Raw genomic sequence first — 18692 nt, 5'->3', positions numbered from 1 at the left:
GATTGTTTTTTTAAAAGTGGTTAATATGTGCAGCATGTTTTCCAAAACTGGGTTTAAATTTTAACTTAGCTAAATAACTAGCCAGAAACAAACAAGGTCTAGATTTACACTCTAGACTCTCTCTACAGTCAGAATTCCAGTTTGGTTCTCTTCATGGGCTTTAAGTGGGCTTTCGTTAAGGTATGATTTTGGATATATATTGTAACATCTGTACTTGTTTTACTCAACAGTAGATACTTTGGTTTTTGTTTTACTAGCCTAAGAGTGGAGAAGTAACACCAAGCTGTCCACTTCTTTGTGAATTGTTGTACGAGTCTGAATTTGATAGTCAACTGTGGATTCTTTTTGACCAGAACAAAAGACAAATGGGTTCAGGAGATGCCTACCCACACCAGGTACAGAATTATTATACCATCTGTTTTCTGCAGTGTGAAAATTTTCATTCTTTTTCAGCTCCTGATAGCTTTTAGAATTCCCTGATGCATAGGCATAATGTTCTTATATCTTCATAGGAAGACAGGTTCAGTGATGTGTCACAGGTGGTGGTACATTTGCATGAAAAAAGTAGTGACAGATTCATATCCACGAAGTAGAACATTGTGATTTATTTTTCTTTCCCAAGAAGGAGGAATAGTTACGGTTTTTATTTCTACACAAAGCTTTTAACTTGATTTCTTGTGATTTTTGGCTGCTGCATCTCAGAAAGTAAATTAAAATTCTCTTTGTCTGTATGTTTGGGCTTTTTGCAAACATGATACCTTGAACTTTTCTATTCATGAAAGGTGGAAAGGATCTGTTATTTTTTCTGTAGTCTGATTTGTCTTCTGGTAGATCAGAGGCTTCTGTATCCAGCAAGGCTGTTCTCTGTGCTGTTGATGTCTTCAAACAAATGCTAAATATGATTTACTTTCTGTTGCTCTCTTTCAAAGGGAGTTTTTTTCTTGCACATGACATGTAGATGCTGTACCCCCTGTGGGAATCACTTTCTGCTGAAGTAAACCATGTGTCTGGATCATGGGGGGGGGATAAAAAGAAAAGGAAAAAAAAGCTACAAGAGAATAGTTTTCCATAGTATTTTGGTTTTAAAGTGTTTTTTACCACTCTGAAATCACAATTAACTTCATCAATGTAGTATTTCTTTGGATACTGTGATCATCTGGGAGTGTACAAAAGATAACTTTGAAGCATGTCTTTCGAATCCTATAAGTAAATTTCAGAAACAGCATTATTTAAAGCTCTATTCCTTGACCTGCATTTTTAAGGTGCTATTAAATCTAAAAATCAAAGAAGACTGTTACTTGCACCTTTTGGACTGCAAGGCGGTAACTCTCTGCTGTTGTGCATCACAGAACAGTTCTAAAGCAATTTAAAATTATTTAGTACAGGAAGAAATAACAACAGAAAGCATGACTCCCTAACCCAGGAGAGGGAGAATCTGGGAGCAGGGAGTTCTGAATTATTGTCCCTTTCTACTTAGAGCTGCTTTTTGTATTACAGCAGCAGCAGAAAGGAAACCTAGCATGCCACTGCTCAGACATTGACATGGTGCCCTTTTAGACTGATGTAAATAAAAGAATGTTTTCAAAACCAGGAGTCTGAGAGTTTGTGGGGCGGTTGTTCTTGTTCTTGTTTGGAGAAAGCTTGGTTGGTTTTTTTTAGTACATGGAAGTTATGTTGTCTTCATATTCCTAACTAAATATATATAAAAGCTCAAGGAAATTAGTCTGTTGGCTTGCTGCAGTCTTAAATTTCACAGGAATACTGAGTCTCTCAGTGTGAAAGCTGGTTCAGTACTTGAGATAGTAGATGTTCTGTGCTATAAACTGTGGAGCACCCAAGTTTACATAGTAAGCTGAAAATGTATCAAGGTAAACCTGCTAGAGGTTTTGAACTGAAAATTTAGCAAGAATTCCTATTATTTGAACAGTTAGTTAAGTGTGAGAATAAGAAAAACTATGTCAGCCTATTTTGTGGTCTGAAAACTGATTTTATTCCAAAATGTATTTCAGGTGCTATCAAATCTTGAAAGCACTCAGTTTTCACATAAAACTAAGCCAACTTAGTATATGTTAAGTGGCCAGAGCTATATGGATGAAAAAGAACGTGATAGTCTCATTTCTGGCTTTCTTTGTGGATGGTGAAGTATTTAATCTTGACATTTATGAGAACTTCTTTCTTTCAGTATTCTGTGAAACTGGAAAAAGGAGATTACACTATTCGGTTACAAATTCGTCATGAACAGAACAGTGAGCTGGATCGCATCAAAGACCTTCCATTTATTGTTTCTCACAGGTTGTCTAGTACCTTGAGCTTAGATATTTATGAAAATCATAGCCTTGCTCTCTTAGGGAAGAAGAAATCCAACAGTTTGACATTGCCACCAAAACACAGTCAGCCATTCTTTGTTACATCTCTGCCTGATGACAAGTAAGTTACTGAAGTCCTGTGTTTCTCAGCTACATCTAACCATCTGCCTCTTCTCTTAATTAAAGTGATAGTTTAATAGTGTCTTCCTGTTCAGGCTTGGTAACTCCTCTCCTGTTGCTCATTCACTGTTTGTGTTCTCTGTAGTCCCTATGGAACAGTAAGGAAGCTGGGTTTAATGCTGAACTTTTTTTCCTTGTGTAGAATACCTAAAGGAGCAGGACCAGGATGCTATCTTGCAGGAGCTCTTACACTGTCTAAAACAGAACTTGGAAAGAAAGCTGTGAGTATTTGAAATGGGTTACAGCTGCTTTTTCCAAAACTTTTGAAGCAAGTAAAGGGCATGCCAGGAAGTGCTGACTTTCCTGCACTAGGTTTAGTAACAGCATATTTTAGAAGGAGTTGTTTTGTTATCAACTCAAGGTAACTTCTAAATAGTTCTATTTTTACTTTCATCTTATAATGTCAAATCTAATTGCATTTTCTAAATTTTGAATTCTAGTTCTTTTACTCGGAATCCTTTTATTTCTAGAAGCAGCAGCTTTTTGTTTGTGGCAACCTTTAAAAGTGACTGTAATTGCCTAGATTAGTATAACTTCTGAATGAAGACATTAATATATATGGTTTTGTGCATGTTGGTTCTCTGATAAACAGCTGTGGTCTTCCTTGAATGCATACAATTTTCCGGAAAAATACATACTTAATAGCTCCATGTTACTATTAATAAGTAGTATGAAATTGCTGACTCAGATGCAAAAGCAAATACTCTTACCTGCTGCACACTGATGTTGAAAATCACTAATACAACTGTATGCTTCTACAGACTGATGTAAACATCTCTGTATGTGATGGTAGAAAAAAGCTGTAGGGTTTGTTTGCTCATAATGTAGCATCTTGTAAAAACTGTTTTCTAACTGTACAAATCTGTAGTGAAACAGTGATTATAGTAATAGATTACTATTATGTGTATCTGATGCTGAGCTATTTAGAAGATTCCCTTAGCTATTTTTTAATAGGTAGCAAAGATGAGCATAAACTTGAATGAATCCTCTTGGTTGTTAGAGGCAGTTCATCTGTGTCCATATATTACTGTATATGGACAGTAACTGCTGAGTTATTCAATTTATATGTATAAAACAAGAGTGTGTTTATACAGAAAATAAGTTCCTGTGAGTATGAGGCACATGCCTTTAGATCTTAATGAGTAGAAAAGTTTAGATCATTCAGTCAGATTCAATTGTTGGTAACACTTTTGGGGCAGGTTGCATGTAACTGCAGGTTAGATAATGTCTGTCAGGTGAATTTATGTATCAGGAAGGAAAAACTCTAAAATTCTTGGTTTTATACCACTTTGTGATTCCTGCAAAGTTGCAAGTATACTTTTGTGAAATCTGTGGTAAATTCCTTACAGTAGTTTCCCTAACTTGAATTCTACACTTTCTTGAAGTATTCATTGTAATTCTCATTCATCTTATTTTAAAAACAGCATGAGTAGTAATTCACTGCAATTTCTGGGATGGGAAGTAGGAGGTAGATAGGTGTTGCCTGTCAAATTTCGTGTGATGAAGAATACTTAAGAACTCAAAGAGAAATTGTAGCTGAGGCATGTCTCATGTCATAGTCTAAGGCATTACTGTTATGGTCATATTTCACTGGACAAAGTATGGTAACAAATAGTATTAGACACTTTCTGCTACCTGTAGTGAACCTCAGTATGTTCCAGGAGACAAAAAAGGACTAGAGAGCCAAGTTATCTCTAGGTCAGCAAGTATAGGAAAATGAACCTAATTTCTGTGTATTTATTATGAAATAGCACAGTGCCACTAAGCAGTCAAAATCTACACTTTGGAGGCTAATTTCTGTAATTTATTCGTGAGTAACAACACTTGCTTGTCTTGCAGGAATAACAGACTGTATACATAATAGTACGTTGGTTTATTAATTTTAAAAGCCTGAAAGGGCATGCTTTACGAGCATGTTTGATCATAGATGTGACTCTCTAAACATTTAAAAACCTGTAGGTTGAAAGTGTAACTTTGTATGTACAGAGAAGGTGTCTCCATCCTGTGTGGTGTGTGCATGTTTTCTTACAGTATGTTATTCTAACTCCCAGGGGCAGTCTGCAGCAAAGCGACAAGGAAAATTTAAAAAGGTACTGAATGTTAGTTTTTGAAAAAGATATACTTAAGTCTTTTTGCATATGACTTAAAGAATTTGTCTACCAGTATTGGTTTTTAAATTGTCTCCCTGCTCTACCTCGTTAGTCCCAAGTTGTTTACTTCAGCACCTTAAGTATGTCTACTGGTAGAATGAGAAAACACTACCATAATACGTTACCAAAAGGCATGTGAGCATCTGGATATTTTTGCAACAAATGCTGTAAAATGCATGTGCTGATTAGTGGTCTGCAATTTTCCTTTTTCTCAGGAATCTTTTGTGTTTATGGTCAAGATTTTGTGTGGCAAATGTATCTGCATATTTTATTTTGTCTGCAGATAGGGAACTGAATATAGGTCTAACATTTTGATGGAGAATGGGTATCTAACTGTATACCAGGTCTACTGGATTAAGAGCAGGCTTCATTATAGTTGTAAAAAACATGTACCAAGCAGTTTTTCTGTGAAGAGATGGACTTGATTGAAAAAGGACTTTTCCAAACAAAACAATTCTATGATTCTATGAAAAGTCTTTCAATTCATTATTCTACTGGAATATCACTTGTTATAGGCCAGGGTTTATAGAGTGATATATCAGGTAGTGGAATTTACAATAGGAAGTAGGAGCATGTATAAGATCTAAAGTATGGGTAGGGAGCGAGTGACTTTTAACGTGGTAGTGTTTAATATTGTACTTTTTTGATATTTACATTAGGTATTACAATATTCCTGCAAGCAGTCAGAGACAAAAGTTTTATTTAAAAAATTTAATAGGCTAGCTTTCTAAGGCTACTGCATTGGGGTTGGGGTTTTTGTTTGTATTTGTTCTCAAGTTGTAAGGCTAGTTACATTCTTTTGGGGTTTTTTGTTTTTTTCTTTTTTTGTTCTGGATTTTATTAGTCAGGATTCTTGTTAGAAATTAGACATGAGAATCAAGGGTACAGATTTTATTACTCCAATCTGTTACTTTTTTAGCTTATTCTGAGAGTAACTGAGCCTGCTAACTTTTGTCTTTGTGTGATAACTGCGTGGGCATGTGATGAGGCTTTACAAGAAGGATTTTAATGTGTTGCAGTTTATTTTCATAATGCATCTAAGAATTATGCAGATCGCGTTTAAAAGATGATTTAAAATCCCATGTGAGTGTGCATTTGTGGCTTCTGCTGAACAGGGTATAAAGTCATCATTAAGTGAATCTCTAACACGGGAGTTAAACTCTATATATGCTTTAATTTACATAACACCACCTTATAAAAAAGATCCAAAAGGTTGTCGGTTCTGTTTATTTATTTTTTTTTAAGAACCGAGATTTGTATTCAGATCTGAGCTGTACACCCACACAAGCCAAAACTAAAACTGTTCTTGATACTTCCACCTATTATTCATGAGGCATCAGCGTACTAGCAAATAAGCAAAACAGTGTATTTCAGAGCACTGATCTATTATAAGAGCTCCATTAATGACAATTTATGAGAATGCAACTCTGAGGGCCTCCTAGTTTACAAGTTTTGAATAATTATCCTGCCTTGTCGCAATTTTACATGCAGTTAAGATGCTTTCCAGTATGGAAAACATGTTTATATATTTCTTTTGTGACCCATTCAGTCAAAAAGGTATGTGTAGGCTTTTCATATTTTTCACAGACAAGTCCAGGCCCTCTTGTAAGATCAGGAATGTTAATTTACAGGTCCCATTTTTATTTTATTTTATGCATGTGTTTTTCTCTGATACTGGTGACTAGCCTGTAGAAAGTTGTTTTGTTTTTTTTTTGTTTGTTTGTTTGTTTTTTAATTAGGTAGGTGAGGAGAGAGGGAGCACTACCAGAAATTGCGGGTGCACATTTCTGGTTGTTTGAAAGTAGTTTTATTTTCTCAGAAGGACTGAAGCTGGAAAGGACTTTTGCAGGTCATCTGGTCTAATGCCCCTGGTTGAGCAGGGCCTCCTAAAGCTGGTTTCCCGGGGCCATACCTAGACACTTTTTTGAACATATCCAAGGGTGGAGACTACACAACCTCTTAGGGCAACCTGTGTCTAGCGTTCTGTCACCCCCACTGGGTGTTCTTTTCCTGATGTCCAGAGGGAACCTCCTGTAATTCTGTTTGTGGCCATTGACTCTTGTCCTGTCACCATGCACCACTGAAAAGTGTCTGCCTTCCCTACACATATTTACACAGATTGATGAGATACCCCCTCTACCCTGTAAATGTCTTCTCTAGGCTGAACAGTCCCAGCTTTCTCAGCCTTTCCTCATAGGAGAGGTGCTCCAGCTCATCATCTTTGTGGGCATTCAGTGACCCCTCTCCAGTATGACCATGTGTCCCAGAACTGGATACAGCACTCCACCTGTGGTCTCACCAGTGCAGAGTAGAGAAGGTTCAGCTCCCTTCACCTGCTGGTTGGTAGCGCATCTAACGCAGCCCAGGATTCCATTAGCACTCTTTGCAGCTGCCTTCTGTTCAAGCTGGTGTCCACCAGGGTCCCCAGGTCCTTTTCTGCCAAGCTGCTTTCTGCCCGTGTTACACACAGCATGTACCAGTGTTTGGGTTTATTCTTCTCCAGGTACAAGAATTTGCAGTTCTCCTTGTTGAACTTTTCTGTTCCTAACAACTCATTTCTGCAGTCTGTTAAAGGTCCCTCTGGATGGCAGCACAATCCTCTGCTTTATCAGCCACTCCCTCCAGTTGTCCTGTTGTCCAGATCATTAATGAAAATAATGAATAGGATTTGATCCAGTATTGACCCCTGGACCACACTTCTAGTTACTGATTATGCCAGGAAATGGCATCTTAGTTTTCTAAAGATGGTTTGATCCTATTTTAAGTGGGCAAAAATGTCGGTGTATTTCTTTTCACAGAATAAGCGGATGTCCTTTGCTACAGCATAACTGCTGCTTAATATGTAATTTTCTCCTCAAAGAGGTGTTCTGTGGAACTTAATTTTATTTTAAAAAAGCCCAAACCCTAAACAACTCTTAGGTTTTGGGTTTTACTTTGTCTTTCTGTCTCTAGTGTGTCTGGACTTTAAAAAAAAAAAATAAATCCTTTCTTGCTGACTACTGAACTTGTGGTATATATGAGGTTCAGAAGTCAGTCATGGTTTTTTCCACTTGTCTCCAAGTGTTGTCCTGAACATACTTAGAATGAAAACAAATCTTTTTCTGTTCTGTAGGATTTTTTTTTGTTGCTGTTTGACATATTACATTTTTTGAAGAGCAGTATGTAACAACTTGCTAAGGGATAGAAAAATTCTGCATCTTTCCATCCTACTTTACCATCCTTTCCTCCAATTTGAAGCAAGAAACTTGTTACACAGATATTGATAAGTACTAGTGGAATACTAATAAATAGTATTATATAGTCAAATGTAAAAATCCTTTGAGCACTGGGACGCTGTCCCTGGTTAATTAGGAGGCCTTCAGAAAAAGAAGTATGCGTTGGATCTACTTTTGTGTAAGTCTGGCTGGTGTCTTTAAGAAACTTCATTGATTTTCAATTAAATAAGAGTACTGCCATACAAATAAGCAATGTTTCACAAATCGTGTGCACCTTAAAATAGGCACATGTTCAACTGTGTGTATGCAGATGTACCTGGTGTATGCTAAATGGAAAATTTATTAAATGGAAAATAAGACCTAGTATATGTCCCTTGAAGGAGTTTTCTCCTGTGGTTAGTTTTGCTGTGAATGCTTTCAAGGACAAATAACAATAGTTCATGTCTTCTCCACATAGCCTCAGATTAACTTACAAAGCAAAATTAACTTACTTGTTTATTAAGCTCTTAAAAGGTGACTGTTTTGAGGGCGTTTGTATATGTATGCAGTCTGTAGTTGTAATTAAAAGTAATCTCACTGAGGCTCACCAAACTGCACAAAGTGCACTGACCAAAGTGCATATCCTACATGCTTCCAGAGTTTTTAATATTGCTTAATTTTTAGGAGATAAAAGGCAGCCTTCTAATCAGTCTGAGAACTGGTTTAAAGTTAGTTTTTAATTTGTGGAGGATATGTTTGCTCACAGCCTTTCTGTGTCTACAGTTCTGTATCTGTCTGTTTATGGGTACACAGACAATCAAATCCAGTACACTGCTCTAATACAGTACACTACTCTGCTGCTCTGTTATCAGAGTGAAATTTGAATAAGAAAACAGATTAAAATGCTGAATTGTGAAGCATTGGCTTTCTTGATCTCTAATGGTGAATGTTTCAGTAATGATGATGACTATGCTGTGCTGCTCCTGGTGTTTAGAGGGTGGCCCAGTTTTATAAAATATGCTATTTTTTACAGAGAGAAAAGAGAGAAGCCTTCAGTCCATCTCATGGTCTTGTGGTAGTTAAGTGTGTTAAGGAACTCAACTGTATTTATCCTATGAAATAAATCTGTCTGTAGAGAGGAGTGCACCTCTTTCTGTCAGCTCTTTTGAAAAAGGAGGGCACCTAGAACTGAAGCTTTTTGGTTTTGTTTCAGTGGTCATGGCGTGTATTGTTTGCAGAATCTCATGAGACCACAAGTAATCTAGCTAGAGAATGGAGAGATGATAATAAGAGATAATAATAAGTTTGCTGTTGATGGCACAGAATTAGTTTCTTAAGTGGAAGTGTTCATCCACATAAGTGGTGTTTTTGTTAATCTAATTATGCTTGGTTTGGTGGGATTAGTAGAGCCTGTCCACAAGGCTTCAGAATCCGGAGGCCATTTAGATACATAACTCCAAACATATGTAGCCAAGTAAGATCAAAGACAACTTTAAAGAAGGAAATCCTGAAATACTAGAAGAGTTTTTCTAGGAAGGCAGGTTTCTTTCTTAGGAAAGTATTAGTCTGAATGGAGGATGGCTTTTAAAAAATACTGAATTTTTTACTGAATTAACTTCTTGGGCATCTTAAAATGCTTCGTTTGCTTTAATGAACTACATTGTTGGTTTCTACCATTTTAATTATCTTAGGCAGTCCCATACCGTGTTCCTGATTTATGTATCCTTGCCTGTATGTGCTTGCCTCCATGACCAGTTTTGTCATGCTCTGGCCTATGTCTTGCTGCAGTCTTATTTAGGTGTAATGCCTTGTCATGCACTTTATGCTTGAAATGTACCACATGCAGGATAGGTGCTGTGAAAGCTACACTTTGATTTAGATTACTGATCTAAACTTAAGTTCTAACAATTCACGTAAATGTCAGGTTTGTGTGCAGTCAGGTATTAAGTAGCTGGGAAAATTGTTTTAAGGGATTATTGATGTAACTTTCTCTTACCAGTGTTGTTTTCAGTATTCCGTAGCATAGAACTATCATTAATTCAAATAAAATTGTTCTGCATCCACATTCTTGAATAGTTTCAGAAGTGTAGAGCTAAAGTTCTTTATTTCAAGGTTATGCATAGCAGTTGCTAACTATCCTTTCTGCTCACTAGAGTTACCTGAAATAACTCCATCTTGTGCACAAGGTTTCATTTCATTACATAGCACTGACCTGGTTTAGGGAAAACATATTCCCATAAATGTATTTTAGGCTAATTGATGTGAATAATTAAGTCATCATAGCAGCTGAGCACGCAGCACAGTATTTTGCACAATGTTGTAGAGTAACTGTATTTAGATGATTTAAACTTAGGGTATTTCTCAGAGAAAATAATTTATCTATAAAATAACAGGACTTGTCCCAGTTCTTGGAGAGAATTTTTCTTTTACATTTCAATATAAAAAAAAAAAAAAACCAACCAAAACCAGCCTCCCCCAGCAATTGAAAAGCTTTAGAAGCAATGACTGAAATCTAATGCTGACTTACTCGCAAGTTTATATGTAAATCATCTTAGGAAATGGACTTCAGGGCATGGTCTAAGATCATCTAGGATTTTCCTTTTTAAATACCTGTGGCAAATATTCCCATGGTAATTTTTATTAGTGTAGCATGAAGTGAAACTAGTAATATTTCTATGCTAGCACATAGTGTTTAAACAGAATCTTTGCTGTTGTGCCTACTTAATTTAAGCATGGCTACAGGTGAAACTGTAAAACTGTACCAGCAAACTGGAGAAAACTGTTGACTGGATGCATCAGTTAATTCAATAGCCACATGGAAGAAATATTGTCTCAGGAGGGATAAACTTGTGTGTCTTACAGCATGATTCATGTTTATGCTGCTGGTGAATAATTTTTTAGAATTCAGACATCTTTATTCATTTGTTTACTGACAGATTTGTAGGTTAATATCTTTAACTGGGATTTTTTGCTTTGACTTTTAACTGTTTGGGTTTTTACAAACAAATTTAAAAAAACATCTTTCTGATTACCTAACAAATATTATGTAAAATTATATGAACACAAAAATGTCAAATTTGCTAAGTCTTAGGCTTTCTTGTCTTACACCCAGTGTGATGTTGTAATATTTACATCCTTGCATTGCTTAAAATAAAATGTAAAAGCAGTTCCTGAATTCTTAGTGACTAATACCTTTGCTCTCAGAATCCTTACTCAATGTATGTGTAGCTCAGAATAGTTGCTTGCTATGATTTAGCTTTTATATAGCATCAGGAAAAAGTGTACTTTTTTCCTCTTAGTGTGTGTCTCTTTTCCTATCTCCAGGATGTCCTTACTGTTCACTATCATCTGATACCATCACCGTCAAAGAGTAAAAATGGCAGCAAAGAGAAAGAGAGGGAACAGGAAAAAGAAAAAGATACAAAAGAAGAATTTGCTGAAGCTTTAAGAGATCTAAAGATACAGTGGATGACCAAGTATGTCTGCTCTCATAATTACACAAGCTTGAAGCAACTGTACCCCCAAAAAATTATCCAGAATCTGTACTTTCATGCTATATCCTCCTCTCTCCTAGGCTGGATACTGCTGACATATATAATGAGTTGAAAGAAGCTTTTCCTAATCATCTGCCATTGTATGTTGCAAGGCTTCACCAGCTGGATTCTGAGAAGGTTAATTAACACTTCTGAAACTTGGTTTGTCTCAATACATCTGTGTAGCCTGAACAACTGAATCATTCTTCATACATTTGGTATTGAAGTGACTGCCATAGCTGTACTCAGCACTATGAAGCAGAAATTCCTAATTACACTGAAAGCTGCCTCCCTAACTGGCTGCCTCTCTCACTGGCTGTACTTTACATAATCACACAGCAGAATCCAAGTGTGCACATCTGTTTAGTGTGTATGCTTATTTTTTACTCCTTAAGTTAAACCTGGTGTAAGCTTCCTTATTTTATTTAGGTTACAACAGTGTTACCCTAAGTGGTGGTTACTGAGTCAAGCACATACCCATTCTGCTTCTCTACTGGATTGGTAATTTTTTCCGGCAGAATTGCTTGGACAATTGAGGACACTTGAAATGATACCCTAAATCCAACATCTGTCATTGCCCACAGAAATGAAAACCATGAACAGAAAACTTTACATGTGTTTTTCTTTATCATGAAGATAAAGAGCTTCATTTATATGTCAGTAGCTTGAATATTTTTGCTTATGATTGTGTTTATTTCTGAAATGAGTAACTGCTATCGTTATTTAAGAGAAAAAAAATTTGCTGAAAAGGTTGTATTTTTTTTCTGTACACTGTTTTTCATATACCCACCTCATTTTATATCTCGTTTTCAGTGAAATGAACTAAATATGTGGGAAATCTTGATAATGCAGACTTCTTACCAGTTTTTTGAATCAAAAATTGGAGAAAGTGGAGAAGGGGACATGTTGAATTATTTAATGCTGTGTCTGCATAACTTCTCCATTATTCTAGTTAATTAGAATCAGCAGTCAAGTAGTATCATTTCATAGTGCTAAACATCTTTTTTATACTTCTTTTAGGAACGAATGAAAAGACTTGATGAAATTGTTGAAGCTGCAAATACTGTAATCTCTCATATTGATCAGACAGCATTAGCAGTGTATTTTGCCATGAAGACTGATCCCAGGCCTGATGCAACTACTATAAAAAAGTACCTACCCAGTAAATAATTTTCTTGCATCCTATTTCTGTAATCTATGTGCTTTGTCTCTGCTTGCAAGAAATGGAATGACTTACCTTTTTTAATAACTTGTGTTATTTTGGAGGGCACAGGTAATTTGTTCTCTTTTTATATCTTCAGAATGCAGGACACTGAAACCTGCAAATTTTTACTTAGAAATATTAAAAAGAACAAAGGTGCTTTCAGGATTTAAATGTGTCAGCAAAATGCAGTATTAGGTTTTTGTATCAAGCTTAATCTTGTATCAGGGGGACCACTAGAATGCTGAATTTTGAAATGTATTTTGAATGCTGCCTACCTTTTTGTGATACTTTGCAACCTTTTGAATCTCTATTTAAAGACAAAATTGACAGCAGCCTAAGAAGTAACTGCTTGCAGAAGATTTCATTTGTGATAAGCCTGATGACTATACTTGTGCTTCAGTGTATTTTTGAAACCCATTCTTTTTACTTACTTTTAGACTCTTCCTCTGAATTACTACTATATATCCTTATGAAGATTGTGTTTTGAAGGTGATGCCCTGGCCTGGACTAAAACTGGTGGATTTCAGTGTGTGACACTGTTTTAATCACACCTAGAGCAGCAGATTTGAAAATCAGGCCCTTAAAATTGGAGATAAATATTTCATTATTTTAGATAACATACCAGAATTCAGTTGTAAAACTAGGCTATCTATACTAGGCTATCTATCTATACTAGGCTATCTATACTAGTTATCCTGAATATTTGTGTGTAATTCTAGAATTGCTGATATAAAAGCAAAGCTATTACATAATAAACTTATTCTAAACATTTCTTGGTAAATCTGACCTGTTAGGTCATGTAGTTGAATCTAACATCTGAAACCGAACACCAAATTCAATGGTGCTTTAAATGGGTACAAGTCCTTTGAAGTCAGCAGAATTGTATCTGCTTATATTTGTTGGTAGGTTTGACTCTCAGATTAATGCCAAGAACTGTAAAGCTGTATTTCTAAATGGTGGCTTAAGCAGTTTTAGAATCCTGAGTTGCCCTTACCTTTAAGACATCAAAGTCATTTCAGATTTACAAAAATGACTGAAGTTGTTTAATTCATACTGTCTCTAGGTCATCTTTTACAGTTAGTTTAATCTACAGTCAACAGCCATGCTTTAAAATTTATATTTGTACTTCGTTTTGTCTGTACTAACAGCTGTAAACTTTTTAGCTTCAACTTGGTACCACACTGATTCCCTTCTTAATGAGGCATCTGCAAAAAGTCCTTAATATTTTTCACACTTTTTTTTTCTAGTGAAATGGAAAAGCAGAAGACAACTTTAGTGGATGCTCTTTGTCGAAAAGGAAGTGCACTGGCTGACCAACTTCTTCATCTGCAGACCCAAGAAGGGGCTGCTTCTAGTGATGCAGAAGGCAAAGATGAGGATCGTGAGAGCTGCTCAGAAGCTTTGACAGAGACATTCTGGGAAACAACAAAGTGGACTGATCTATTTGACAGCAAGGTAAGAGGGCAGAGCACTATTTGTCTTTTGCATGTTGAGTTTTCTTGGTTTCTTGTGGAATTATGCACTGCCTTCGTGTGCACAGCCTTGTACATTCCTCCTTTCAACTTCATGCTGTCCCTGTATGTTGTGTTTCCTTAAAGACCTTTTTCCACAGGTTTTCTCAAGCCTGTCAAATCCTTGGTAAGCCCATCTCTGTGCATGTTAATGTGGAGGTGAAGGGAAGGGTATAGAACAGTACCAGATTTTGATGAAAAAGCTGCTGCTTTATTGAATTGCTTCTTTCTGTACCTTCCAGGGAGTATTTTTGATTAACCTCTACACTGTTATAGCTGTACACACACAAGTGTGCAGTATCCCTACTCTTCAGTCCTGCGTTCTGTAACCACTTTTACAATATGGATAAGAGAAGTTTTGTGTTTTGCTGTCATTAATGTCTGCAGAGGTAAAGAAAGGAAATTTGGGGAATTTTTACACTTATGTATTTACTAGTATAAATTTTCCCTGACATCCCAGGGTCTTAATCCTAAAATTTTAGATGTTGTCTACTTCATTCAAGACAACTATATTGTCTGCTTCATGCACGACAACTATTCCCGCAGAAAAACAATCCATTGTAGGTGATTGGTTATGTAGCTTGTAATTTTCAAAGTTTATGACTTTGTGTGTTTAAATGTTGAGTTACTGAGTGTTAATTAGTTGCTGTACTTAACTTTTGCATATGGCTGTGTTTCAGTGGAAGATGAAGTGACTGGTTTATTTGTTTATAATTCAGTTAAATTGCCAAGCACTTCAGATAGTTACAAGAGAAAACCCATGAAATTAAAAAAAAAAGCTTGATTTCTTTGACAGTAAATAGTCTTAGCTGTAAGAACTTGTGCTTTAGCTGGACGCTTGAACAGGAAGATTGATGGTAGTTACTCTCATTTATTTTAATGTATGTCTTGTACACCTATATCTTACCAGCATTCCTCTTCTAATCTTTAACTGATTGTAATATTCTGTGGTAGCAGATGTTGTGCTTTAATTATGCTGTCTGACATATGACTTTCTGTCTATTTGTAAATAGAGTACTACGTTCCAGTATAGTGACCTCTGGTTTACTTCCACCTTTTGATTATTAAAGCTGATGAGAATAACTTCAGTGGGAAAACTGCAATATAGATGTCTTGCTGGGCGTTTATCACTTTGTTGTGGGGTTTTTTTCAAGACAGATATTGATTCCTGGCTCTCTTGAGCTGCGTGCTTGTTCTGGAATGAGTAACTGATTTGAATTGCATAGATTAGGGATTGAACGTTTCTCTTTTATTGCCTTAACCATGAATTTGTCAAAATGCATATTCAGGTTTTACTCTGAAAATTGATGCTTCTGCATAGTTCAGTTGATACTGAAAGGCCAACAACACTTCTAGAGTTCTGTAGTATTTCATATGGGCATGTTTTAGTGGTAGACCTGGCAGCATTAGGTTAGCAGTTGAGCCTGGTGATCTTAAAGGTCTTTTCCAACCAAAACAATTCTATGATTCTCTATGGAAATAACTTTCATCCTTTTTACACAATGTCTGTCTGATTTTCACTCTTTGTTTCACTAGTCAGTTTTAAATCTAAACTGATTGGCTGTCGTGAGCCCTACACAGCATCTTGATTGCTCTCTACTAGTGGGATGGAGAAGAGAATTGAAATGGTGAAAGTGGGACAACTTATGGGTTGAGATAAAGACACTTGAATAGGCAAAACAGCAGTTGCATGCAAGAAAAGCAGAACAAAGAGTTCATTCACTGCTTCTCATCAGCAGGCAAGTGTTCAGCAGTCTGTAGAAAAGCAGTGTCACATGTAAATTTACTTGGGAAGACAAACACCATCACTCTGAATATCCCCATGTTCCCTCTTCTCATACCTTTCATTGCTAACCATGATGTCTTATGGGGTATCCCTTCAGTAAGGTGGGGTCAGCTGTCCCAGCTTCTCATGTACCCCCAGCTACTTGCTGGAGGGGAAATGTGAGAAGTAGAAAAAGCCTTGATGCTATGCAAGCACTGCTCAGCAATAACTGAAAAATCCCTGTCTTATCAAAACTTTTCCTCAGAAATGCAAAACAAACTACAAGAGCTATTGTGAGGAAAATAATTAACTCTAGGTCAGTGAAAACTAGTGCATTAAGGGTACTGTTAGCCCAGAAACATTTTAGAGTGCTCTGTGTATTTTAAAGAGGTGACTTCTGAAAATGAAGAAAATGAGCCTATCATACTACATCCTATGGGCACATCTTTGTCCTGTGCTTTTCTGCCTTCTGTCTTTAAATAGCCTCACTTACTCAGCCCTGCCTAGTCCACATACAGTTTATCTTCCATGTTCTCTTGCTGCTGGGCAAATTGCCCTATATTCCTACAGTTAGGATTACTAGTGTAAGTAGTATTATGAGCACCACAAAATTATTAGAGGACTGAAGAATCTGTGAGCAGCAGCTGAGACTGTTCACCATGGAGAAGAAGTTCAAGATTTTGTCTGTTATTTTATGTGTTTACAGATGACACTGAGTTGGGTGGGAGTGTTGATCTGCTGGAAGATAGGAAGGCTCTGCAGAGTGATCTGGACAGGATGGATTGATGGGTTGAGGCCAGTTGCATGAGGTTCAACCAAGGATAAATATTGGGTCTTGCACTTGGGCCATAACCCTATGAAACACTACAGGGCTTGCTGAAGAGTGGCTGGAAAGCTGCCCTGGGGGCGTTGATCTATAGCTGGCTGGATGAGTCAGCAGTGGATCCAGGTGGCCAAGAAAGCCAGCATCATCCTGGCTTGCATCAGAAACAGCAGGGCCAGCAGGAGAAGGGAAGCCCCTGTACTCAGCACTGGTGATTTAAGTACTGTGTTCAGTTCTGTGCCACTCACAACAAGGACATTGAGGTGCTGGAGCATGTCCAGAGAAGGGCAGTAAAGCTGGTGGAGAGGTCTAGAGCACAAGTCTTCTGAGAAGTGTCTGAGAGAAATGGGATTGTTTGGTCTGGAGAAGAGGAGGCTGAGGGGGAGACCTCACTGCATTCTGCAACTACCTGAAAGGAGACTTCAGCAAAGTGGGTGTTGTCTCTTCTCTCAAGTAATAGAACAAGATGCAATGGCCTAGGGTTGTGTCAGGGGAAGTTTAGTGTGCATGCTAGGAGAAATTTCTTCATTGAAAGAGTTGTCAGGCACAGGAACAAGCTGCCCAGGGAAGTGGTCAAGTCACCATCCTTGGACATATTTAAAAGACATGCAGATGAGCCAGTTAGGGACAAGGCTTAGTGGTGGAGTCAGTGGTGTTAGGTTTACAGTTGAACTTGATCTTAATACTTATCCAAGCTAAACAATTACATGATTCTGTATATGATGGGGGGGAATAAAGAAGATGGAGCCAGGCTCTTCTCAGTCAATCTTAGTGACAGGATAAGAGGCACAAAGTGAAACATAGAAACTTTTTTTAAAAAAAAAGCCAACAAAAAAGCAAACAAACAAAACAACCAAAAAAACCCACTCTGTTTTTTGGGGAGGGAGAAGGAAGGGTTGTTGGGTTGTTCTTTTTTTTATTTACTGTGAGGGTTTTCAAAAGCTGCAGTGCATAAGCTGGAGGATTGGTGATCTCTGATTCCATGGAGGTAGTCAAAACTGAACTGGAGATGATCCAGGGCAACCTGCTGTGGGTGACTGTGCTTTGAGCACATGGGTTGGACTAGACAATCTCCAGAGCTTCCTTCTGCCTTCAACTATTTTGTGATTCAGTTACTGCTTGCCAAGTAATTTATATAGCTCTCTAGTTTCTGTGGTGGTTTTCTCTGTGCTTTCTGTCATCTGGCAGCATGTTGGATGTTAGTAATGAAGTAGTGTTAGTTTTGCTAGCTGTCAACTTAATGTGTCCTAAAGATCACATGATGGATGTAACCCCTCATCTCTCCTTTGGTACTGTTTGTAATTCTAATCCCATCAGTAGCTATAGATAAGATTTTTTAAAAAGAAATACGGGTGGAAAGAAATAAATGTTGCTACTTAAAGTTTTCATATGATTATAGAAAACAAGACTTCTAATTGTCCACTTTTATACTTTGAACTTTTCTTTTTCTGGAAACTCTTTGAAAGGGGTGAGTGAGAACAATGTGACTTGGGACTTGATAGGATTGAAGATTTTACTTTGAAAGGAGATAGTAGAGCACTCTAGTGGGGTTTTTTTATTATTTTTTTGTTTTTCCCCTGGTGATGAATTTTGTGAAAAGGGCTATGAGTGAAGGGAAAAAAGCGAAACAAAAAAATTTAGTTGTATTCCTACTGTCTTTGTAAATGAGAATACCTATACACGTCATGGACTGTAACTTTTCTTCAAACATTAACTTAATACATTGCAGTATTTGTTCCTCCCACCTCTGCCTAACTGCATCCTATGTTCAAGCTGTCTGATCAAAATGCATTCATTTTTATTTATAACGGCTGACAAGATTTGTAAGTAGGATTGTACTTAAAGTACTCTCAGCTTCCTGTTTGTGTAAATATAAGCATCTTCTGCCCTAAAGATGGACAAATGGAATATATGAGCTATCTGTAGGGGCCTTCAGTCTTCCTATTTGGCAGCTTCTTTCTATTTGGAAGAAACAGCTGTATAAATCTCTACCTTGGTATTGCATGCAATATGCTGTTGTACTTCT

General features: G+C 37.0%; 1 protein-coding gene across 2 annotated transcripts in view; it reads left to right on the top strand.

Annotated features, from left to right (window-relative positions):
* The window catches only part of TPP2 (tripeptidyl peptidase 2), a 57277-nt gene that overhangs the window by 30153 nt on the left and 8432 nt on the right, over positions 1-18692 (top strand). Inside the window, exons 21-28 of one of the 2 annotated variants that reach the window (XM_030466376.1) lie at positions 258-395; positions 2183-2427; positions 2629-2707; positions 4538-4576; positions 11155-11306; positions 11405-11501; positions 12384-12514; positions 13815-14022. In XM_030466376.1, coding sequence (XP_030322236.1) covers positions 258-395; positions 2183-2427; positions 2629-2707; positions 4538-4576; positions 11155-11306; positions 11405-11501; positions 12384-12514; positions 13815-14022 — 1089 coding nt within the window. The remainder of the gene's footprint in view (positions 1-257; positions 396-2182; positions 2428-2628; positions 2708-4537; positions 4577-11154; positions 11307-11404; positions 11502-12383; positions 12515-13814; positions 14023-18692) is intronic. The other variant, XM_030466385.1, reaches the window with a different exon arrangement.

The sequence above is a fragment of the Calypte anna genome, chromosome 1, assembly GCF_003957555.1.
Source record: "Calypte anna isolate BGI_N300 chromosome 1, bCalAnn1_v1.p, whole genome shotgun sequence".
Taxonomy (NCBI): Eukaryota; Metazoa; Chordata; class Aves; order Apodiformes; family Trochilidae; genus Calypte; species Calypte anna.
Note: the sequence above shows the minus strand (reverse complement) of the source record. Positions and strands in the feature narration are given on the sequence as shown.